Source organism: Typopeltis vanoorti, chromosome 12 (genome assembly GCF_054136105.1).
Source record: "Typopeltis vanoorti isolate ZY-2024b chromosome 12, IOZ_Tvanoo_1.0, whole genome shotgun sequence".
Lineage (NCBI taxonomy): Eukaryota > Metazoa > Arthropoda > Arachnida > Uropygi > Thelyphonidae > Typopeltis > Typopeltis vanoorti.
The window spans coordinates 101,161,120-101,187,032 of record NC_143560.1 but is presented as its reverse complement, the minus strand read 5'-3'; the positions used below and the strand labels follow the sequence as shown (position 1 = coordinate 101,187,032).

At 35.7% G+C, this 25,913-nt stretch overlaps 1 protein-coding gene across 2 annotated transcripts in view; it reads left to right on the top strand.

Annotated features, from left to right (window-relative positions):
- ave (sterile alpha motif domain-containing protein aveugle) overlaps positions 1 to 25,913 on the top strand; it is an 84,072-nt gene that overhangs the window by 11,448 nt on the left and 46,711 nt on the right. For both annotated transcript variants that reach the window (XM_090401133.1, XM_090401132.1), the window contains exons 2-3: positions 14,340 to 14,437; positions 14,827 to 14,992. In XM_090401133.1, coding sequence (XP_090257259.1) covers positions 14,354 to 14,437; positions 14,827 to 14,992 — 250 coding nt within the window. In that variant the 5' untranslated portion in view covers positions 14,340 to 14,353. The remainder of the gene's footprint in view (positions 1 to 14,339; positions 14,438 to 14,826; positions 14,993 to 25,913) is intronic.

Below are 25,913 nucleotides of genomic sequence, written 5' to 3'. Positions count from 1 at the left end.
GTTCCTTTAAGATGCTTGTTTCTATACACTGATGATGTACTGTTATTTTCAGTACAAAATATCTGTACTTTCATTTCCGATCTGATCCTGTGGCTTCCTCTCTTTGAGAGGGTTGCAGCTGATTACTAGGGAGATAATGGTGCAAGGTGTTTCCCATTGCCTTCCTAACTTTCATTTTATAAAAGTTAATTACTGTGGTTATCATGTAATTTATTATTTATAATTACAGCGGTATCTCGCTGATCCAAACCTCTTTAGTCCAAACCCTCCATTAATCCGAACTGTGCTTTGAAAGAAAAAAAAAGTTTTATTTATTACGTATTATTTTACGTGCTATTATTTTTATTTAATAATTATTATTTTAACTATTATTATTTATTTCTTATTACAATACAGTATAACTACGGTGATACACAAAAAGAGGAAATTCAAAACGTGCATAATTTGGTTAAAAATATAAATCCAGATGTTGAAATTTCACAAACAGATATTACGGAATGGATTACAGGTGGAACCCAAAAGTGAATTTGAAATCAAATCAGATGCTGAAATTATAAATATGACGCTACAGAATGAATTAGAAGATGATAATGATGATAAAGAACTCGAAGAAAAAAAAAGTAAAACATCAAGAGGCAGTTGACAGTTTTAATATGCGTATAGAATGGGCTAAGCAGAATGATACGCCATTCCACAAAATTTTATTGCTAATGCAGCTCCGAGAAGACGCATTTGAAAAGTTTAGCTTCCAAGAAGCTAAAGAAAATCAGTGACTATTTTACAAAGAAATAAATAAAAAAACTTTTTTGTGTTATTTTGTGAAACGTTTTTTGTGTTGTGTATAAGGAAGTGATATTTTTTTACCCCAATTAAGTTATGTACTGAACTATGCAATTTTATTAAATCGGAACCCTCAACAATACAGGTACATACAAACTAAATTTTTTACTAAAATAAACTTGTGTACTGAATTATTTTTTAAGTTTTACATTACAGTATAGTAGCTTTTTTTCTATCAGATACTTCATTTATTTACAGAATTAAGTTGATGTACCATTAGAATCTCATTATTTTTGTCTTAGACGCTAGTTATTGTTGTCTCTTTGGGGGAAAATTCACTAGTCCGAACTTTTTGCTAATCCAAACGAGTACAGTTTTTATTAGTTCGGATTAGCGAGATACCACTGTATTTACCCCATGTATCAAGTCATTGCCTAGTATCTTATATCTACTCCCTAACTTCTTTTTAATACCTGCTTGTCTAATTTTGCTGTTTTTTTTTTTCATTTTACTCCAATTTTATTTATTTTACCTGACAAGATCTTGGTATATGATTGTACATTTTTCCTCTGTCAGATGTGTTTTAGAAAATTCCCATGGTCTTTCTTTGCAGCTCGTCATCTTGTAATGTTGAAGTAAGTTGACTGTGCAGTTTCCTAATCACCCATTTTATAGTTCCACATATCCATTTTTAACTGAAACCTTCCCCTACTTAGACACCTTCTATGTTAGTACCTCATGATTACTTTCATCAAGTGGCAGTGTTTATATCTTATTTACAGCTAACTGTGAGGCTTTTGCAAAATCCAACACTCTAACACTTTACATATTTTGTTCATCACATATTATCATAGGTAGTTAGTGTGGTTAGTAGGGGGTGTGCAGACCAGATTTTTGCATTGAGAGTGGTGAGTGAGTGGAATGGATTGCCAGAATCGGTTGTGAGTTCCCTGACAGTTAATGGATTCACTGGTTGGCTAGCCTGGTTGACCTAGTGGTTAGAGTATCTGCTCTCCAGCCAAAAGGCTGCAGGTTTGAATCCTGTCGTGGGCATGGATGTTTGTGATTGTCTCTGAAAGTACTGTTGGTGGTGGTGGTGGGCGGTAGATGCCGTTGGTGTAGTTGGTTGAATGAGTGGTGGAAACAGAGCCGTAGAGCAGGAGCCCTCCCTCGATGAGTCTTTGGACCCCTCGGAGGTGTCGCGTAATAATAATAATAATAATAATAAATTCTAGAAATCCATTTTTGCTACCATATGCTTTCTCTTCTTTCATATTTTGAGTTAACCCCTCCATCACCACCAATTTGGTCAACACTCTTTTTACTTGATTTGACTAATTAATTAAATATAGTGATCTCAGCTATATAACCACATAACCATACTTTCAATTAACCAATCAACAAATCGCTTCCCAAGCAAATTGCTTAATAACTGGGTGATTACTGTACTTAATTTCACCCTCATACTAAAGAGATTTAAGCCATCGTATGTACATCCATTTTTCACTTCCCCTTAGCAGGTATAATTCTTCTGCTATAATCAACAGTTTCTTCCTTCTTTTTTTCTTCTTATCCAGCCAGAAAGTTCTGTTGGTTGAAAATAAGAGCATAGGTGATCAATAGCATGATGGCTTAGATATGTAAGGGGCAAATGGTGTGCAGTTTGTAAATGGAGTGGAGTGAATATGAAGGGAAGCTGGAATGGTTTAAGATTGAGGGATATCTTTTGACTAGGTGTGATTTTAGACATTTAGACTGCTGCTAATGGAATAGAATACTTCAGTAAAGTGAGTATTATTAATCGAGTGTGAATAAGGATGAATGAAATTTAGGGGCAATAAGAAATTGAGGAAAGACAGGAGGAAGGTGGATAAAAGGAAGAGAGTGATTATAGCATGGAAGAGTGAAAGAATGTATAACAGAAAGTGAGTGCATAAGTGAAAGGAGGAACATAGGAAATGAGAGTGGCCAGAGTGTCAAAAAAAAAAAGCATAGCAGCAAGTATAGCAACTAGAGTGAAAAGAGAAATATAATTGGGATAGCCTCAAACATAGTAGAATCAGTCATACTGGAGAAGTATGGACATATAGTTACTAGATGTTTAATAGAAGCATGTATGTTAGACATAGTATAATGTTTTAAATAGTAGCTTTACAAATGTAAGAGAAAACTAAAAATTTATTTCTCCTATATATTTTGCTCAATATGTCATCAGCTTCATTCAGAGAGAAGGCAAAAGAATTGGCTAAATCATTTCAATTATGAACAGAAGAACAAGTCACACAACATGTGTATGTCTACTATCACATGTCTCAGTCGCAGCTGTACAAGTAGAGGAATCACTATTACAGTTCAGAGAAGCAAGGATAGTTGTATAACTAACAGTTGTATAAATTAACAGTTTTAATTTAATTAACAATTAAAATAATTTGCTAAAACATCTAAATTATGAAGAGAAGAACAAGTCACACAACATGTACACTATTACATGTCTCGGTCACAGCTGTACAAGTAGGAACAATTACTATTACAGTTCATAGAAACAAGTATGGTTATATTTTATTTAATTCTTCTAATAGAAGAATTAAATAAAATACCTGGTTTCCTGTCACATTGTTCCATTAAGCATACTAATGAAGTATGGAAAGTAGCTCTTTGCAATTTGTGATTGCTTCATACAGAGTTCTATTTTTTTTTTTTTCTTTTCAAATGCATCTTTTCATTTTATGGTTTTTTTCATTCAGCCACTGGATCTTTCTTTCTTTCTTAGCATTTACTGTCTACTTGTTTCTTGAGTAAATTATAAGTAATTCTGTTTTCAGGTGTATTTTTTACTGATAACTTTTTTTTTATCTCTCCTCCTCCTTTTTCAGTTCCAAAATGTCTCTTGTGTTTTTAATTATTTATTTATTTTTTTTTTTTTTGAGTAACCCTTGCTGAATCTTTGGTGCTGTATCCAGCAATTCTTCTTTACCTCAATTCCAGCAGTTTCTTATATTTTCTGTTATTTCTCCAAGTTTCTGTGTAATAAGTTTTCCATATTGTATGCTGAATTTTTAAGTGTCTTAATGCCTGTTATTTTTCTTTGGGGAATATTTTCTTTTTATCAAATTTGATGTTTATTTTTGTCTGTAAGGAATTCATTGTTTGTACATATCTATTTTCTTAAAGATTTTTACATTTTGAATTGAGTTTTTCCATCTTTTATTAATTCATGTATAATCTGTGCAGTTCTCCATCAGGTACAAGTAAATTTATGGCTTTCCCTTTGGTAAAACACTGTATTGGTGATAAACAGGGGTCATTTAAATTACATTAATTTAGTAGCATTTCTCCTCTATTATTCATTTCTCCTGTAACAATTTTCTCATACAATCTGCATAAGAATCTGAAAATGATCCAACTTTTGTATTAAAATCTAAGATTATCAGGATATTTCTTTTGTTTGTATCATCTATTTCCTCTTGCATTTCAAAAATTTCTGTATATTCTACTCCCCTTCAAGAGAAAATTCTGGTGCATAAATTTGGACAGTTTTAACCAGTTTCCATATTACATAAAAAAAAAAATCTTAGCCCACTAAGATACTATGTACTATAAGTTTGCATAGCATGAATAGGGATAATAAAAAAAAGTTAATAAAAAATTCACCTAGAAGTATATTATATTCTGTGTTTGATCATGATGAGTCTGTGAATATACATGCACAGACTGACAGATTAAAACATATTCCACTTCCCTTGGAGATGAGAAGCTAAACTTTTGTATGGGTGTTTTGCTCTTTACACTACTAAATTCATTATTTCCTCAAGATGTCCTCCTCTTTGCTTTTTTCCTGTAATCCTGGCATCAAAAACAGTTTCTACTAATGTTTCCTTTGCCATTTTGTGAATGTGAGATCTGTGCTCACATTCTTGAATGCTAATGATTTGGTTTCTAATACCTTCTCATGTCTGTGATCACTAATCTTTGACTATTTTATTACTCAGACAATTGGTTTCAAGATACATATTATCTTATGCATTGATTTTTTAAAATTTATTTTTTTATTATTACTCTACATGAAAGAACTAGATGGGATGAAATTAGGGCTGTACTTGCACTTTTCCCGAGGCGCTGGAGTGCTCTGGGGCCCCCAGCTAGAGCCTCGTACACCTGTACATAATTATGGTACTGGTGAAATACTAATTTATTGACTACTCTACTAGTTTTGTGAAAATTCTTGTGTTTCACACCACCTTTATGTATAATAAAATTAGTTTAATCCTTTATCCAAGTGTGAGCAAACAAAGTTTGCGCCTGAAGTATCTTCAGGACTAGGGTAAAGTGATACAACACCAGGGCAACTCGTTGCAAAGGTGGAGAAAGCTACCAACACTCCTATAATTTATTAAAAAAGGGTGGCACACCATTTGGCAACTCCTATAGGTAGAGATGACCTGCTAATGCTTCTGCCTGGTATTTCCACTAGGGCCTGGCTCCCACTGAAGAGACCTCAATAAAGGTCGAAACTAGTCTGGGTAGTGGCCCTTCCTTTAATGCATAACATTAGACATATCCGCAAGGAGATGTGTTTTGCATTATAGGAGATACTGAGTTAGGAGTGTTGGTAGCTTTCTCCACCTTTGCAACGAGTTGCCCTGGTGTTGTATCACTTTACCCTAGTCCTGAAGATGTCAGGCGCAAACTTTGTTTGCTCACACTTGGATAAAGGATTAAACTAATTTTATTATACTCTAACCAAGTGAAAAAATAAACTTTCACCACCTTTATAGTATGTTTTCTCTCCACAGAAGCCTATGCAACATTATCCATTGATAGTTTAATGCTTTGTCTAATTTCTGTCTTATTCTATGTACATTTAACCCTTACTACCACCAACATACCAGCTTTGCTAATTCTGCTACCTATTTCTGTAATTAATTTGCCATCTTAAATAAAAATTGTGCCTAAATAGCTAAAATATTTTACTTGTTCTGCAGGTTCTCCAGGAGAATGTATTTGTTGCTTTTGTGTTCATTGGTTTTAAGATCTTGAAGCTTGTAATGTTTGAACATTATGGGATTGGCCAAACCAAGAAGAAGAGGAATATTGTTATCAACAGAACTGTGGATAGGATTCAAGGTTAATGAGAGAAAGTCATGTATATCCCATAGACTTGAGTTTTGTATGTCACAGAATAAACCAGTGATTCACAGATAGACAAACTTTATGGATAGGATTAACTGCCCTATTGTAGTATTAATTAGGTTTCTATACATGGTCACAACAGGCTGTTGAACCTAACACTAGAAAGAAGATGATCATGATGAGTATGCGTGAATATACAGAGCCATGGAGTATTCTAGCATCGATTTGGGAAATAGGAAGAGAGGAAGTCATCCACTATCACTCATAAAAACAAGATAGATGAAATTGGTGGTGCAGTTCAAAGCAGAGAGAAGCTGTAAACCATAATATTGCAGTTTATTGACAAGGCCTCTATGCCACACATTCCAGCAAGAAATGCCAAAAGCGACTGCGCGTGTTTCGCGATATCATTCCATAACATTTCTCCAGCATTATGTGATATTAACTAGATATGTGTGGCTTGTAGGCTTCTGGAAACTGACTATTAATTGACATTTTGCATTATTTTTGAAAGAAGAAAAGTTTTTTTTTTTTTTCCATGGATTTTTTTTTTATATGTGGTTCCCACCCATGAAATGTTTTTTTGTAAACCTATAGTACATTTGTATCATGGGTGGGTTGACGATTTTCTTAAAAAAATTATTAATTGTATATATTTTTGTTTTTTAAGGGTGGGTTGACGATTTTCTTAAAAAAATTATTAATTGTATATATTTTTGTTTTTTATGTAATTTTTACTTAGTTTAGAAACCACACTAGAGACCAAACATTGAATTTTTTCAAGCCACTTAAGGCATCCACTGTGAATCACTGGTTTATCCTGTGACATACAAAACTCAAGTGGTGGTCTCACATCAAATTCTTCTGTTACCTACAGACACTTATTGCATCCATGCCCATGATGCAATTTGAACTGACTACATGTTAGGTTGTGGAGGGTGGATATGCTAACTACTCAGCCAACTAAGGCGGGTGATTATAATAGTCTTAGATATCAACTTGGGACAGTTCCATGGAGGGAGGAATTGGAAGGGTGAGATATCATTAGTGCTTAGGAAATTGTGAAGGAATATTTTTTAGCAGCAATAGTAAACTGTATTCCATGAGTGAAGAAGAGAATACAATTTGGTGTAAAGTGGATGACAAACAATATTAAACAGGAACTGCAGGTGAAAAAGAGATTATGAACGAGATATAAGGAGAGGGGCAGAGAGCAGATGCATGAGGAATATAAGACTCAGGCCAGGAGAGTGACTAGTATGGTGAGGAAGGCAAAACTAGAATATGAGAAGAGATTAGCATTAAGATCCAAAGAAAATCCTAGGGAATTTTTTAGCTATGTGACCAGTAGGAGGAGAAATGATTGTGGAAGAATGACATGACATTGTGGGATAAAAATGGGAATAAAGTGACTGATGCAGAGGACATAGTGAAGTTGTTCAGTGAACATTTTATTGGAGTATTTCATTCTGGAGAAATAGGTTTTAATACTAGAGGGATAGGGCAGGTTCGAGGTTTAGAGGTGCAAGAGGAGAGTGTGTTCCAAATACTGAGTACTGTGGATGTCAGTAAAGCTGGGGGACCAGATGGTATTTCACCACGGGTTTTGAGAGAATGTGCTGAAGAACTGACAGCTCCATTGACCTGGCTTTTCAATGAAAGTCTGACTATGGGAAAGGTACCCTGGAAATTGAAGGAAGGTAAGATAGTGGATTTGTTAAGGGGTTCTTTAGCTTTAGTAATATGATTGCCTTTTATAATAAAGTGACAAGAGCAGTTGATGAGAGAAAGGCACATACTGCCATTTTTTTGGATTTTGCAAAGGCATTTGATAGGGTACCACGTGATAAGCCGATACTTAAGTTGCAGCACATGGGTTTAAATGTCAGGTTAATCAAATGGATTCAGGATTGGCTGTCTGATAGGTATCAGAGAGTTGTGTGTGGTGGGACAATATCCAAGAGGCAGAAGGTTACAAGTGGGGTTCCACAGGGCTCAGTACTGGGACCTGTATTGTTTAATCTTTATATCCATGACATTGTCAATGGATTGCAAGTGGATATTCAGTTGTTTGCAGATGATATGAAGCTGGGCAGGATTATTATTAATAGTGCAGATGTGGCAGCCCTTTAAGACAATTTGAATAAACTGGACAGATTGGCAAATGAATGGGATGTTGGTTTAATGCAGCAAAATGTAAAGTCTTGAAGTTTGGGATACATCGATGGGAGGTTGCATACTCAATTGAAGGAGCTGTACTGGAGGAAGTAGGGAAGACGATACCTGGGAGTGGTGATTGATAGAAACTGAAATTCAGGGAGCATATTGCAAAGGTGATGAAGGTAACCTAGAGGATTGTGCAATACTGAGAAGGACTCTGACCTGCAGAGATAAGAGTTATCATTCCATTGTATAAGATTCTGATCAGACCACACTTGGACTATTGTTCTCAAATTTGGTCCCCAGGAATTGAAAGGGATAAATTAACTGTGGGAGTAGACAGACGGATAACAAAGATGGTTTCAGGACTGTACAATATTAGTTATGAGGATCCGCTGAGGGAATGTGAACTGCAGAGTTTGGTGGATAGAGGAAGGAGAGGTGATGTGATCGAGACTTTTAAACTATTGAGAGGTAGTTACAGGGTTGATACTGGGGAGTTCTTTCACTTGGTGGAACAGCGGGAAGGAGCAATAACAAGGGACCATCCCTGGAAGTTACAAAAGGAAGCTGCGAGCAAGAGGGTGAGGAGTGGTTTCTTTTTGTGGAGGGTGGTTGAACTGTAGAATGCATTGCCTGATAGAATGGTGAGCGCAAGCTGTCAGTGAGTTCAAGGAGTGGTATGATAGATAGACTGTGTTTCCTAGGAAGGTCCTCCCACGATGAGTCTCTTGACTCCATGGAGGCCTGAATAATAATAATAATAAATTATTTCATAAATTTAACTTCTGGGAGGGGGGGAATATATGTATCTTCTTAAGTATTCTGCAAATGAGCAGGTTCCTTTAGTAGCAAAAACTTTCCTTCCACTCTCTTTTGTTCTGAGCCTTCTCTTTCAAGGTTGTGTACCTGTCTCCATTCAGCATGTCATCTAGCATCGTTTTCCTTACTCTTCCTCTCGGTCTTTTTTCCGTCTGTTTTTCTTTCGTTGTCATCTCTGATGATTCCATTTCCTCTCAGAATATGTCCGATCTGGTTTCCCTTTCTTCTTTTTATCCTCTTTAACAGACTTATTTCTTCTTCTACTCCTTTTAAGACCTCTTCATTAGTTATTTTATCTGTCCATTTGATTTTTTCAATCCTTCTCCAAATCCACATCTCAAAGCTTTCCAAAATCTTAATTCTTCTTTCTTCAATGTCCAAGTTTCAGCTGCATACAGGGCAGCACTCCATACATAACATTTTATTAGTCTTTTCTTTAGGTTTCTGTCCATTTTGTTTCTGCATAAATTTCATTTTCTATTAAAGGCATCTCTTCCCATTGCTATTCTTGCTTTTATGTCACTTTTATTATATCTTCCATCACTGTTAATCGCACTTCCTAGATATTTAAATGTCTTTACATGATTCAAATTTTCCCCATTTATTCTGATATTCATATTTGCCTCTTTCCTTGCTACTTTCATTACTTTTGTTTTTCTTTTGTTAATTTTCATTCCATAATTGATACAGGTCTTCAGTAATCTGTTCAACAGATGTTGTAGTCCTGTTTCAGTATTTGATAATAATGCCTTGTCATCTGTATATCGTATTGCAAATATCTGTCTACCTCCAATCTTTATTCCTTCTTCTGAATTCTCCAGTGCTTCTTTTAGCATTGCTTCGGAATATGTGTTAAACATAATTGGTGACAAAGAACAGCCTTGTCTTACTCCTTGTCCAATGTTACCTGGTTCTGTTGTACCATATATGTCTCTCACCATGGCAGTTTGTCCCATATATAGTGAAATAATTAGTCTTCTGTCTTTCCAATCTGTACCAATCTTTTTCATTACTTCCACCAATCTTAACCCATTTTACAAAGTAAAAAGCTTTTTCAAAATCTATATAACAGATATTAACTTCTTTAGTCACTTCCAGACTTTTTTTTCACTTATTATTCTTAACAGTCCAATCACATCTCTTGTTCCCCTACCCTGAAACCAGACTGATCTTCTCCAAGAAATTCTTCCACCTTAGATGCATTTCTCCGTGTTAGAATTCTCATAAGTATTTTTGATGTATGGGAAATGAGGCTTATTGTTCTAAAATCCTTGCAGTTCACTGCATTACTTTTCTTTGGTATAGGTATAAATATTAAGGTCATAAAATCTTTTGGTATTCTCCTTTGTTATAAATTAAATTTATTATTTTGGTTCATTTTTGAAATTATGGATTCTACAACCATGTTAAAATAACTCTTTTTATTATCCCAACGTTTGTTGTCTACATCACACCAAAACATGGTATGAACGCAAATTTAAGGAAGCTTGTGAGATCATTATCAATCACCCCAATCTGAACAATAATGATGGTCTAAAAATCCCGGAACAACTATAAACAGGACTGTAGAAAATCCAGGATCCTAAATTAAAAATAACAATTGTAATTCTAAAAAATAGGACATCACTGTTAAGGAAAAAAAATCTATAAGAAAGAATGTTTATTCTTGTTGTAATTTATAAATAATACTAGGAGGGCTGCGCACCTACAGCACCCAACCCCTCAAGTTCCGGACTGGTAGGCCGGTTCTCCTTGAATTCTGATGACTCGAATTTTGAAGACTTGAAAGGGGGGGGTTCCTGGTGACTGTGGTGCCCGACCCCTGAGTTCCGGACTGGTAGGCCAGTTCTTGAATTTTGAAGACTCGAAAGGGTTCCCCCCCCCCCCCCCAGTGCCTACAGCACCCAAACCCTCAAGTTCCGGACTGGTAGGCCGGTTTTCCTTGAATTCTGATGACTCAAAGTTTGAAAACTCAAAAGGGGGGGTTCACCCCTCCCCCCCGCGTGCCTACGGCACCCAACCCCCCAGTTCCAGGCTGTTAAGCTGGTTACTTTTGGATCAGATGCTCAGAACTTGCTCCACCTTTGCCGCGAGGTGCCCCTTCTTGCACTACTTCCGAATTGCCCTCATGTTGCACTATTTGCTAAGTCTTGAAAACAGCCATTTTTGTTCAATATTAGCTTTGTCTTATATATCTATAAAAATAGTGCAACGTTTAATATTTTTCTATTTAAACAAAAAATTTATTATTTTCCTCAAATTTTTTATATAAAAATAATTACACTACCCACACCAAATTATTATTATTAATTATTATTAAAGACATATTATAGTAAGAGGCCGGACAAAAAACGTGACACAAAAACATTACATAAAAATGCTTATCATTTAATCAAAAATAACAATTGTAATAATAAAAAATGGGACATCACTGGAAGGAAAACTATCTGTAAGAAAGAATGTTTATTCATGTAATCATAAATTAAATCTAGCTTGATGGCATTTTATTTTATTTTTTATTTTTTATTTTTCCCACTATATCATGCCATGCCAGTAGAATGACATGTGATCAATTAATTGTTTTTTTAGCTTACGGTTTGTAATGTAATGCAGCTTGTCTTGTATATTTGTGTATGCTCCAGATCTTGATATGAAGATCGAAACGTCGGGATAATAAAAAGAGTTATTTTAACACGTTGTAGAATTCATAATTTCAAAAATGAACTTGATCACCATGTAACACTAAAAGAAAGGATTATTATTTTGGTTATTTCTTCAGTCCCTTTCTTCTGAAGTTGTTTCAGGAATTCTGCAGGTATTTCATCTATTCCTTCTGCCTTTCCACATTTTAGTTCTTTAATGGCCATTTCTACTTCTGTCTTTAAAATCTCTGGGCCTAGTTTATATCTTCTAATGGCAGCTCATTTGGTCTATTTTCCTTGTCATACAGATCTTCAATGTATTCTTTCCATCTCATTAGGATTTTATGTTCTTCAGTTATGATTTTTCCATTCTTATTTTTTATGCTTCTTGCTTTTTCGTACAAAAGATCATATTTTCCCACTCTTTCATAATTTTCCATTTCTTCACATTGTTTTTTAAGTCAATCTTCTCTACTTCTTTCTGCTTCCCTTCTCAATTTGTCATTCAGGGTTCTATATTGTATTTTCCCTTCTGGGTTGTCTTTATTTTTCCATTTTCTTCTTTCTTCCATTAGAGAAATCATCTCATTAGTTATCCAAGGTTTTTTTTATTCTTTTAGCTCTTACATATCCAATTTCTTCTTCTGCAATCTTCTTTATTTTCTCTATAACTTGTTCCCATTCCTTTTCTGGATCTTCAGTTTTGGCAAAACTTGTTTCCTCTAATTCTTTCTCTGATCTATTTCCAAATTCCTTGGTATTTTTTAATTTCTCTGAGTTCCATTTTTTCCTTTTCATAGCTTCTTTTATCTTCTTTAGTTTCACATTTATTTCTATGAATAGTAGGTTGTGGTCAGAGTAAATATCAGCTCCAGGATACGTGCATGCATTTTTTACACTATTCTTGTATTTTTGCTTTACTATAACGCCAGCCTGGTTGGCTGAGTGGTTAGCATATCCGCTTTCCACCCAAAAGGCTGTGGGTTCGAATCCCACTATGGGCATGGATGTTTGTGGTTGTCTTTGAAAATATTAGTGGTGGTGATGTGGGTGGTAGATGCCGTTAGTGTAGATGATGATGATGGTAGTTGCGGTTCATAGTAATTGGTGGAGACAGAATTGTAGAGTAGGTGCCCCTCCCTCGATGAGCCTTTGGACTCCCTGGAGGTGTCATGTAAGAATAATAATGTAATCAATTTGATACCTTTCCGTATCTCCTGGTTTTTTCCATGTGTATAGTCTTCTCTTCGATTTTTTAAACCAAGTATTCGTAATTATTAGCTTATTTTCTTTACAGAATTCCACTAACCTTTTCCCTCTCTCATTTCTGCTACCTAGTCCGTATCTTCCTACTATACTCTCATCCTCTTCTTCTCCTACAACTCCATTCCAGTCTCCCATATCATATAGTCTTTGCTTTTTTCTTCCTTAATTAGTTCTTGTAGTTGTTCATACATTTCCTCTATTTCCTCATCTGAATGGTCACTTGTTGGCATATATACCTGCATTATTTGTTATGTCCACCGGTTCAGCTTTCAAATTTACCAACATAATCCTGTCATTCAGACATTTTATGCTAATAATGTTCTTTGATTAAAAACAAGTGCAGCTCCTTTTTCCTTTTTATCTACACCTGTGTAAATTACTCTTACTTCGTCACTATAAAAATCACCTATTCCTTCCCACCTAACTTCACAGAGCCCTATGATATCAATTTTTCCTTTGTTCATTTCTTGTTTGAGATTTTCTAATTTTCTGCATCTGTTCATTGTTCTCACATTCCATGTTGCAATTTTGATTATCTGGTGATCTTTCATTTTCAGTTTGTTTATAGCTTGTTTTAAGTTTTAGAGGTTTGATCAGAAGAAACATCAGCACCTGAAGCGTCCTTATTTCTCGATATTGTATCTATTTCAATGTGCACCTTCTTTTCCTCTCTCTGCCAAGAGATGCCATCTTGGTTTGCTGGGCTGGTAGCTGCTCCCTTATAAGTTCTGTCCATTGCTACTAACATTTTCTAGGGAGGTTTCCCGTCACCTTCTCCACCGCAGTGCTCCGGAAAGTACTAGTAGAGCTGCTGCTGCCCTCTACCAGCTAGAGTAGAAGTTGGGAAAAGGAGAGACACCCTCAGGCCTCGAGTGCTCTAATACCCTCGGAGTCGAAGTAAGCAAGAGTCAGCCAAGTGAGGCCATATAGGAAAGAATATAGAAGGAACCTGACACAAGTAAGTGGAAGCAATGTCAGTCTTAGCTCGGGACCCCGTGGCTGCTAACCACAGGGTCCCAAGCTTGCTTGCTTCATCACCTCAGCATAGTGAAGTGTTTCAGCTAACAAGCATGAAATCTGAATAAACAATGAACAAATTTATATTTTTAAGACAGCTTTCTCCACCAGTTAACCCATATGATATAGCGAAATTACTTTTACTTTTTTACACTGATGATAATAATAATGAATATTATACTTATATGCTCATAGTAAAAGAATTAGAAACTTAATTAGGTTACTGAGAATGATGGATTCCCAAATGTTTATTAAGTTTCTAATTCTTAAGTTTTAATTACATTTCAAAAACGGGTGATTCTACTATTTTTTCATACATTGAGATATACTTTAGTGCTCCAGGTGAATAGTTTCATTTACATAAATATAGACTAGTTTTCAGCAGGGGTATACACAACATGGAAAGATTGAGTACTAGTCAGTTATCTAATTTAAAATATTACCCATTTCTTCATATGATTTCTTGTTATGATACTTAAATGTTTTGTTTTATTCTGTATTTTTGTTATATATCTTTTATAGAATGGCTGTAAAAGATGGGAGACAATAGCTATAAACAGTTAAGAGAGAGGACATCAGAAAATTGTTGTTCTGAAGAAAGCATGACCAACAAAAATAAGGTTAGCTGCTAAATCTATTGCTTTTTTAATATATTAGAAAATATATTTTAGGCTTTAATTCATAATAATGTTTTACAGTATAAACAACACCAATAGAGGAAAAAAAATACTAAACTCACTAATATTTTGCTGGTTTAGCACTGTGTGCCTATCACAGTTATAATTGTGCTCTGATGATGCTGGTTAGAAAATCAGCAAAATATCAGAGTTGAATAAATATATTTTTTTCCTCTCTTGGTGTTGTTTATACCTGTAAAACATTAGTATGAATCATCAATGACACCTAAGCCTTTCTATACATATAGACATTTAATTATTTAAATGTGCATATTAGCAAGATACCACAAAATAATATTTTTAAGAACATTCTGTTTTGATCTGTTTTATAGTCTGGTTCCAGTCCCAATAGAGATAAAGATAATCATAAAAAAGGACATACCAGGCCAAAGGCAGTATTCTTTTGGAGTAATGCAGATGTTCTTAAATGGCTTAGACGTCACTGTCAAGATTATCATACCTTGTATGCAAGCCTGTTTTTGGAACATGATATTACAGGTTATTCATAAGTTTCTTGAATTCGATATTTGATTCTTTTATTATTTGTTATTATCATTTGTTTCATGAAGTGTTGTTTATGTTTTTAAAAGTTTTTGAGTAGTTGGCACTGTGAGATGGAGTGATATGCATCTATTAAACATAAAGGCATATTTAACTTTTCAGTTAATTCAAAAGCCAGTTAATTTCCATTTCAGGAAATAATGAAGTAAAAACCTGAAGATCTTCCATATATAATACCTGAAACACCGATTGCTTGCCATCCTTCAGCGTGGGATGAGGATTTTCTTCTCAGTTTCTGCGCTGCCAAAAAATACAGTCTTCTTTGTGTGTGTGTGTGTGTGTGTGTGTGTGTGTGTGTGTGTGTGTGTGTGTGTGTGTGTGTGTGTGTGTGTGTGTGAGTGAGTGAGTGAAAAAACCTCACTTAATGGAAGGAAAGGGAAAAAAACACATTTTATAGTATCATCAGCATCCTTTTCCACTCAAGATACTACTTCTCATATGCATAGCTGCTAACTCCATACAAGTCCAAAATATGCTGAATTTTGGAATATTGTTTTTATATATTTTTATAATTTGGAGTGGCGAACTGATTATCACCCAACAACAACAAAAATAAATAAATGAAATAAAATTAATTCTTGTTACTGTCTTGTAGAGAAGCCTCCTATGAAAGACCTTCCTCAATTATGATATCTTCCCACCCAAAAGAGATATATCAATGAAATAAAAAGTAAAAGATTGTTTGAATGCTCTCAAATGGCATATGCTTCCTGCTTTCGTATGCCATTTCTCAACATATTCTGCTATCCTTTGAATACATTATTTAAATTAAGGGGATATATAATACATTTTCCTTTTACTAATACCTTTCCTAATACCTTTTAATACATTTTCTCTATTGTAACAGATTTTTTCAAAGCCATCTTAGTAAATTCTTCACTTTGTTTTCAAAATGATTTTCTGAGCTCTGTGTTCACCTGTTCATTTTTAAAATGGATACATTTTTGAAAATATGGATTCTGCAACCGTGTTAAAATAACTCTTTTTATTATCCCGATGTTTTGATCTTTATATCAAGATCATCATCTGGAGCATACATAAATATACAAGACAAGCTGCATTACATTTCATACCGTAAGCTAGAGAAACTGGCATAACCTCTAGTGAAAAAAAAAAAAAAAAATTACATCAAACTAGATTTAATTTATGATTACATGTGTAAACATTCTTGCTTACAGATAGTTTTCCTTCCAGTAACAGTGATGTCCTATTTCTATTATTACAATTGTTATTTTTGATTTAAAAAAAAAAAAAAAATATATATATACACACACAGTAAAACCCCTTTTTTACACTTTTCAGGGGACTGATGGAAAAAAGTGTAAATAGCAGGAAATGTAAAAAAACATTTGAAAGAAAATATACCGTATTTTCTGCATACTCCAGGGTGGGCCAGCGGAGGGAGTGGGTCTTTGGATGAGTTGAGTAAGCTTTTTAATTTTGCAGGCGGTTTAAAGGTAGCTTTGAGGTTGTATTTTTGTAGTACTCTAATTATTTTGTCTGATGTCCCTTTAATGTAGGGAATGGTTATAGTTTTATTGTAGTTTGGTTTGTCTTTGTTTTTTATCGAGGTCTTGTAGAGAATTTTGTTAATAGTGTTTTGGCTGTATCTATTTTTTTTTTTTTTTTAAGTATTGCTGATCACTTTAAATTTGTCTTTCAGTGCCTGTTCACTGGAGCAGATCTTCAGAGCCCTGTTTTTTTAGGGTATTGATGACACCTAGTTTTTGTGTTGGATGGTGGTAGGAGTTTATGTGTATATATTGGCCAGTATGTGTCGGTTTCCGGTAAACAGTGAAGGAAAGATTGCCCGAGGGAAGGCGTGTGACAAGTGTATTTAGAAACAGCAGTGTGTTATGTTTTTCAATCTCAATTGTGAACTGTATACGTTTACGTTGCTTGTTTAGGTGGCTAAGGAATGTGTCTAGTGTCTGGCGGCCATGAGACCAGATCGCAAAAACATCGTCAACTTATCTAAGCCAGACTTTGGGTTTTAAAGGGGAGGAACCTAAAGCAAGTTGTTCAAAATGTTCCACATAAAAGTTAGCAATGGGGGGGGGGGATAATGGCAAGCCCATGGCTGTGCCTTCTTTTTGTAGGCAGAAAGCATTTTGCCATACAAAATAACCAGAACGTAATACATGTGCAAAGAGCGGCGTGATATCTGGAGGAAATTTGTTCTGTAAATTGTGTCATTGATTGGGACATTCGTGAAGAGGGCAGAGACATCAAAACTGACTAATAGATCATCTTTTTCTAATGTAATGTCTTCGATGATGTTTATGAAGTGTTGTGTGTTTTTGATATAGGAGGGTAATGACCTACCAACTCCTTGAGTGTTGCCGCTAATTTTTTGGCTAAGTGATAAGTCGGGCTATTAATCCCTTCGACTATAGGCCTTAGCGGTGTGTTTTCTTTGTTAATTTTCGGTAGCCCGTAAATTCTCGGGGGACTAGCGTAGTGTAGAAATAGTTTTTTGACTGTATCTTCGGGCCATGTGATAATTGACTTAAGTAGATTCTCTGTTTTCTTTTTTATTCTATTAATTTGGTTATAGTTAAATTAATTGGTATGTGTTATTGTCCAAGACCAGCAGATTCATTTTTTCCACATAAGTGGTTTGGTTTAAGATAACAGTGGTACTTCCTTTATCTGCTCTGGTTATTACGATGTTTGGATTTGACTTTAGTGATTTTATCGCTGTTAATTCGTGTTTAGTTAGGTTACTTGTTATTGTTTTGTTATGATTTAAAATGCTGGCGGTTTCTAAACATATTTTTTCTGCTATGTTATTTGGGATGAATGTTAGGTCTCTTTCAATATTACAAATAAATTCAAGTTTGTTTATAGATTTGGGTGCTATGGCATAATTTAAACCTTTGTTAATTATCGAGATTTCGTCTTTATTTAAAGCGTGGTTGGATAGGTTAACTATATTACTGTTTCCTGTTGTTTCTTGCTTCTGTTTGGTTGTTATTGTTCACTGTGGAGAAATTTGAATATGGTGGCTGGTTCTTTCGATCTTTTAGTCTTTGGAATTTGGAAATACCGGAAACCGACACATACTGGCCAATATATACACATAAACTCCTACCACCATCCAACACAAAATCTAGGTGTCATCAATACCCTAAAAAACCGGGCTCTGAAGATCTGCTTCAGTGAACAGGCACTGAAAGATGAATTTAAAGTGATCAGCAATACTTTTCAAAAAAATGGATACAGCCAAAACACTATTAACAAAATTCTCTACAAGACCTCGATAAAAAAAACAAAGACAAACCAGACTACAATAAAACTATAACCATTCCCTACATTAAAGGGACATCAGACAAAATAAATAGAGTACTACAAAAATATAACCTCAAAGCCACCTTTAAACCTCCTGCAAAATAAAAAGCTTACTCAGCTCATCCAAAGACCCACTCCCTCCACTGGCCCATCCTGGAGTATACCGTATTTACTGCACCTGCAACATATGATACATAGGAGAAACAGGACGCCAATTCCAATCAGACAAAAAGAACATAAACAACACATCAAATATAATAATTATGGTGAAGCTGGTCTTTCTGATCATGCCCTTGAACACCTTACATAGAATTGACTGGAAAAGCACTATTTGTCTACATCACACCAAAACATGGTATGAACGCAAATTTAAGGAAGCCTGTGAGATCATTATCAACCACCCTAATCTAAACAATAATGATGGTCTAAAAATCCCATACATATGGAAGGCATATATTCGTCCCACGAATCCTTCCTCTCTAAGAACAACTATAAACAGGGACTGTAAAAAAATCCAGGATCCTAAATCTAAAAATAACATCTTTAATACTAAAAAATAGGACATCACTGTTAAAGGAAAAAAAAATCAATAAGAAAGAATGTTTATTCATGTTGTAATTTATAAATAATTTTTTTTAAATCAAAAATAACAATTGTAATAATAGAAATAGAACATCACTGTTACTGGAAAGAAAACTATCTGTAAGCAAGAATGTTTATTCATGTAATCATAAATTAAATCTAGCTTGATGTAATTTTTTTTTTTTCCACTAGAGATCATGCCAGTGAGTAGCATGCGATCAAATCATTGTTTCTCTAGCTTATAGTTTGAAATGTAACGCAGCTTGTCTTGTATATTTATGTATACTCCAGATGATAATCTTGATATGAAGATCGAAATGTCGGGATAATAAAAAGAGTTATTTTAACACAGGTTGTAGAATCCATAATTTCAAAAATGAATGCTGATCACCGTGTAACTTTAAAAGAAAGGATTAAAATGTATACCTTTGAGATGTGTCATCAAATGTGACACATTTCTGATTTCTGGTGATTTCTGCCAGCCTCTGCAATACAGAATCCATTTGATCGAGAAGAGGTCTTTGCAGATGCTCAACTTCCTCTTTAATTAACTTAGTGGTTTCCTCAGCTCTGCTATAATCCGGCTCTGGGATTTTTACAGATAACGTTCCCAGTTGTCTCATCACCTCGTTTAACCGATCTATAATGGGTTTTTGGAGTATTTCTATTTCTTGCTTCACAATAACCCTGATATTATCTGAATCAGTATATGACTCTGTCAACTTGTTTATCACCTGCCTATTCTTCTTCTTATTGTGCTATCTTCTATCGAAGGTCAGCGACCATCTTGGCGAACAAACTGCGCTCTTGTGCTAATCTGAGCAGTTGTGCACTGTTCTTTCCTGTCCACTTCTTGATGTTGTCAAACCATGATATTCTTTTTCTTCCTCTAGTTCCTTTGCCATCAATTCTTCCTACCAAAATAGTTTGTAGAAGTTGGTATTTGCTGTTTCTCATGATGTGTCCAAGATATGATGTTTTTCGTTTCTTGATTATTTGTACAATATGTTTAGCTTTGCCAATGGATTTTAAGACATCTTCATTGGTAATTTTTTCTGTCCATGATATCTTTAGCATTCTTCTGTATAGCCACATCTCAAAGGCTTCGATTTTCTTGATGGTTGTCGCCTTCAATGTCCATGTTTCAACTCCATAGAGCAGAATAGACCACACGTAGCATTTCAGCATTCGGCATCTGACTTCCATGTTTAGGTCTTTATTGCAGAATAGTGTTCTCATTTTCATGAAGGACTGCCGTGCAACTTCAATCCTTGTCTTTATATTTATTTCTGGATCCCACCTTTCATTAAGCCAGCAACCAAGATATTTATATCTTGACACTTGATCAATATTTTTCCCATTGAGTGTCAGTTTCATTGATGAGGCTGGATGTTTGCTGATGGTCATGTATTTTGTCTTATTCTAATCTCTCTCTTGCCTTAGGTCTTTCTCTCCTTTCCTTACTCTCTTTATTATGTCCTTGCCCCTTTTCAGAATTGCCCTTCTCTTCAGTTATGTTCATTGACCCGGAACAGGTGTATGACGGAGGTCTCCAAGCAATTGTTGACGTTCCTTGACAGCATTGTAACACTTGCTTAAACTGGACAATCTTTTATCGAATGCCATTTCCTTTAACTCAGGTTTGACTCCCTCTCTGAATTGTTGGAAGATGGCCCAGTCCAAGTGAGGCTTTTCTTCACTGAGGACACTCAGGGTACTAGCTACCTTCAGTAACCTGTTATAGAACTCAGCTACACTTCCCTTCTCCTTCTGAGTGCACCTCTGGAGCTTCCATAAGTTAGGTCCTATGCTTCCCAGTTTTGAGAACTCAGAAATTAGGACTGTCTTAAATTGGGAGTAATCCAGGGTTTCCTTGAGAATGAGGGAGGAATACAGGAAAGCTTTAGCTTTTCCCACCAGTTTACTTTGAAAACTGGAAACTAACAACTGAAAATCAGTCCATCCTCCAACTCTTCTATATAACTAAAAAAACTGAGGATGTCATCAGCCTCCTCGCCTGAAAATTGTGGGAACACACCTGCTGTGGGTTAATATAACGAAAAAATTTGCTGTTATTCATGCCTAAACTACTAGAGGGATCAATCATACTTGCATCCAGTTCACAGTAATTTACTCTTTAAAATTTTCAACAACACTTAATTAAACTTTTGCCTCTCAGTTGTCTGACCTGCACCCAAAACCAACTTGCTGTGAATAGCTTGTAATTAGGATTTAATTAGCTAAACTACATCCTGTTGTCTGCACCATTTATGTTGTGCCCCAATTTATGATTATTAGGCATTCAACTATCCTTACATGTAAAACTCTACTTGTCTTTGTCCAAATCTTATTTATATACGAGATATCACCCAAATACAAATATTCAAGCTTCTTCTCCCCTTAGTGTCACTAAATATTTATTTTATACTGCACCTTTCAGGACATTTAGTTTAAGATATAAAATTCAAAAACAAGGAGCAATTACTAAAATATGTCTGAGTGTGAAACTAATATGTAGTCGTGACCTTTATCTCGTAACTTAACAAATCCCCCCCCCCCGTGTGATTAGGTTCGTACGTTGTTACAAGTGGTGCATTGAGCGGCAATCTCAGACAACTGTATTTTCAATAAACAACAAAAGTTTATTGAACTCTTAAACATGGTACAATTCATTCTTTATCAAATAAAACTCAATTCAATACTAAGAATATGTAATACAAATTTTCACTAGCTAAACACAAGTATTAGGTTAAGATCCTATATGAGAATTGTGATCATATTGCCATAACAGATTCTATACATACAAATATGTATAATCCTAGAACTAGTTGATCTTTTGTCTAACCCTTTACTGGTCTGATCACGCTATAATTCTGTATTTTCTAGGACATATATAATCAGTTACTCTAATTCTCTCACTAAGACAATATGGATTAAAATTATCCTTTCGCTGAGCTAATACACACTTTTTGACCCTTAAAACTCTCTTAATTAAATGTACATGCATAAATCTCTAGGCACATGTATTAATTAATAGTAAGAAGCTCATTTTTTTTCTAGTTTGACATGTACTAAAGTCCTAGTATAATTCTCATTAATCCTTTCAACTGTTCAGTAATTGAACAATGACTACAGTTACATATGATTTGAATTGACACGAGATTTTACAGTACCTTTTGGCTTGAGTCTTGTACACTGGTCGCTACCTTTTTCCGATATTTTACCTTCCTAGGACGAACTCTTCTATAACTTATCACTCCTAAGTTCTTTTGGCACTAAGATGGGCTTACACAATCTTTACCTTACAATTTTCAATCAAGGACATACATAGGATAATCTATTCTACGGCTGTGAAATTCACCATGTGGGCACTGACTTCTTTATAGAATTTTCTTTCTTTCGTTACGATGATCACTGGACGATAAAAACACACTGACATTATCTTCTCTTTTTTTAACTAAACTGCGTCCCTCATTTCTTACAATAGGAACACGGAATCAAAATCCCGCACACTTTGTTTCCTTATTGTGTCGGATGGAGAAAACTCCTAACCCGTCACTCAGGAAAACCACGTGAGACCTATACGAAGACTCGTGAAGAAAACCTCTGAGGGAAAAAAAGCTTCATGGGGGGGGGGTTTCCTAACCCTTTTATACGATGATCTCTACCGGCACCTTCTTTGATTTCTTTTCTTCCCACCTTGCTGGAGTCGATTTCACTGACCAATTAGAGTGGCGTTTTTCTGACAAAACATCATGCGGTTTGTGTGCACATGACTGACACGTGATGAAGTCTCAATTCGGGAATTATGACCTTGAGCTTTGGTTTTTGTTTAGGCTAACCTCTATGTCATCTATCCTAAATTAATCCCTTTTCCAAAATTTTCTAAGAATTAACTCCAATCTTTAATCTCTTATTTCAAGTGTAAAAAAACTAGCCTCTCACATACAAAATCCTATGACTAATCTTCTTTGCTTTACTTAACCTTATTTATCATATCATAACTGTAATAAAGTTCCCTTCTTTTTAATTATTTAGTTCAAAAAACAATTTCAGCTATATTTTTCACTTGGATGTAAGCATGTTTTTCTTTCTTTTTATATTTTATTTATATTTTACTTTCAAAGGCTCTTAACGATATCTGCTTAGGAACAAGCTTGCTTACTTAGTTATCTATACAGGGTTTTTATTTCTTCTCTTGTTACATCATGATAACTGAAATTTTCACATTCTTAAGTTATCATGATGTAACAATATAATTACTCTGTTACTTCTCTGCTAAAAATTATTAAATTGCCGAGACCAATTTACTCATAAAGAGATTAGCTGGCTATGGCAAGTTATCTTACAATTTATATTCCAGTTAACAACAAATTAGAGTACTCTCTTATAGATATTTCTTATTACAATTTCTTATCAATCCATCTATGACATATCTCTTAGATTACGAAAAGAATGTACATTAAAGGATGTAATACACTTACAGAGGCTCTTTGTCACGACACCTTCCAAAGGTCCTGTATCAAAGTCTCTATGGTTTTTCTTTCATCTCAAGCCTTAGGTGTCCATCTGGAGAGTCTTGCTTCAGGGGGCTTTTCGTCGGAATATCAGCGGGTCTTGGACTGCAATCTTTCAGGTACTCAAAAGTTCAGGCAAGAAGTTTCAGCATACAGGCTTGAAGATCGTTCTGTGCTTTTGGCGTCAGTTGACTTCTCGCAGCACTAGGACATCCGACCGGCACTTGGCATCGGCTGTTCTCCCATTTGTTTCCTCTGGCGTGGGTTCGCCATAAAGTCTGATCCTCTGGGTCCGACTGCTTCTGATTCTCCGCCAACTGCTTCTGGCTTTCTTCGGTAACAGCACTTCGCCTCTCCTACTTCGGTAACTGGACTTTGCCTCTGCTCTCTCGGCGACTGAATCTCTCCTCCCCTCTGTCAACAACTGAACCTCGCCTCTTCTCTCTTGGCAACTGGACCCGGACTCTCCTTCCGATGTTCAGCTCAGTCCCCTTTTATTTTTGCCTTCTCGGGACCTTGCGCCAAGGGTTGTAAACCCCAAAGAAATCAGCAGTTCTCCTTGATCTTTTTGTTAAGGCCAGCCTGTTGTTTCTTCTCCTCCATGCACTCTTTCTTCCTTGTCTTCTCAGGCAACAGAAACTTCTTTGAAACTAGCAGATCTCTTTCATACTAACTTTGAAGGTGTTCATGCGCAAAGCCCGCAAACAATTTTCTCACGCACTTAATTGTAAACAACCTTCTTGTGCTTTTATACATAGATATTATACAAAGTTTTGAAGGCAAAGCATTGCCTTTGTTTTTGACATTCTAAAAACTTTAGTTAAAAACAGTAAATACAATCAATTCCCATAGAGTTATTTACATTAAAATTTAACATAATATACATAGAGACAGACAAGGTTATTTTTATACAGATCGCATGAGACTTGACCTTAGTAAAAATCAGTGTAAAGCGCTTTGGTATTTTTAAGCTACATAGAGTTTTACAACCTCTTCCTGACCAATGACCCTTCCAAATACACAATGAATGCAGAGAGCCCGCTAGGCAATTCTGATCACAACCTAGTGCTCATCTCCCCCATGCAACAACCTTACACAGCCACTCCCATACAAGAGTAGTCTAGCATTATAACAGTGCCAAGTGGGATGGCCTCCTCAACTTCTATACCTCATTCCCATGGTTGGACTATTGCTTCTGACCTTCCAACCCAAACACATGCACCAAACTTATAACCAAAGTAATCCTCACTGGCATGGAATCATACATTCCCCCCCAGTACTCTGACCTGCCATTCCCTAATTAAACCCTGGTTTTCCAAAAGATGCACCAAGGCTGTACAAATGAAAAACCAAACATACCATTACTGGCTCAAACCAAGAATCCCATCCTCCTTTAGAGCACCCAAGCCTGAAATTAATGCAAAAAAAAAAAAACAACCAATGCTCCCAAAACAGAGTTCGAAAGAGCAAAATGCAGGAAATTAGCAGCCTGTCCAAATGGCAGCCGAGCCTTTTGGTCTCTCGAAGCAATCAGTCGTAACTTCTGCCCAACACTATTCTCACCTCTATCCTGCTCAGATGGCTCCATTGCATCATCTCCTACAGAAATGGCCAATCTCCTGGCCTCACACTTTGCTTCCAATGTAAGCATAATTGACAATGGGAAATATCTCCCCAACCATTCCAGATGCCCACAATATCCTTTTGCCAGAAAGAGATCAGCAAAATACTGTCCAAATTAGACAAAAAAAAGTCTCCCTGCCCTGATGGCATTCCTCCAACTGTCCTGAAGGTTTGCTCACCAGAACTGTCTCCTGTCCTATGTCGCTTATATATACACTGTCTTGCTTCACTGGTATCTATCCCGCAGCCTTGAAATTGGCTATATTCAATCCATTCCCAAGAAGGGTGACAAGATAGCTGCCGTCCAACTATCGCCCCATCTCACTCACCTCAGTCCTGTCTGAAGTAATGGGAAAAATCATCAATTCCCAACTCCTACACTACCTCGAAGCTACCCATCTAATAAACGACCACCAGTATGGATTCCGTTGCTACTGATCAACAGGAGATATGCTTACATATGTCACCCATCTCTGGACAAATGCCATGGAGAAGTTTGGTGAATATCAAGCTGTTGGATTTGATATCTCCAAGGCATTTGACCGGATCTGGCACAGGGGCTTACTAAGTAACCTGCCATCGTTTAGTCTATGTCAAGACCTCTGTAAGTGGATTGCTAGCTTTCTGTCTGGACACACACTATGTGTGGTGGTGGTGGTGGATGGCTCCTTATTTTCTCACCAGTCAGCTAATGCCAGGGTTCCTCAAGGTTCTGTCCTCTCGCCAACCTTCTTCCTACTATATATCCTGAAATTTATCAATGACCTACTTCAGCTTACCTCCAAAACAATACACAGTTTTGTAGACGACACCACATTGCACTCTTCAATTTCTTTTGATAAACC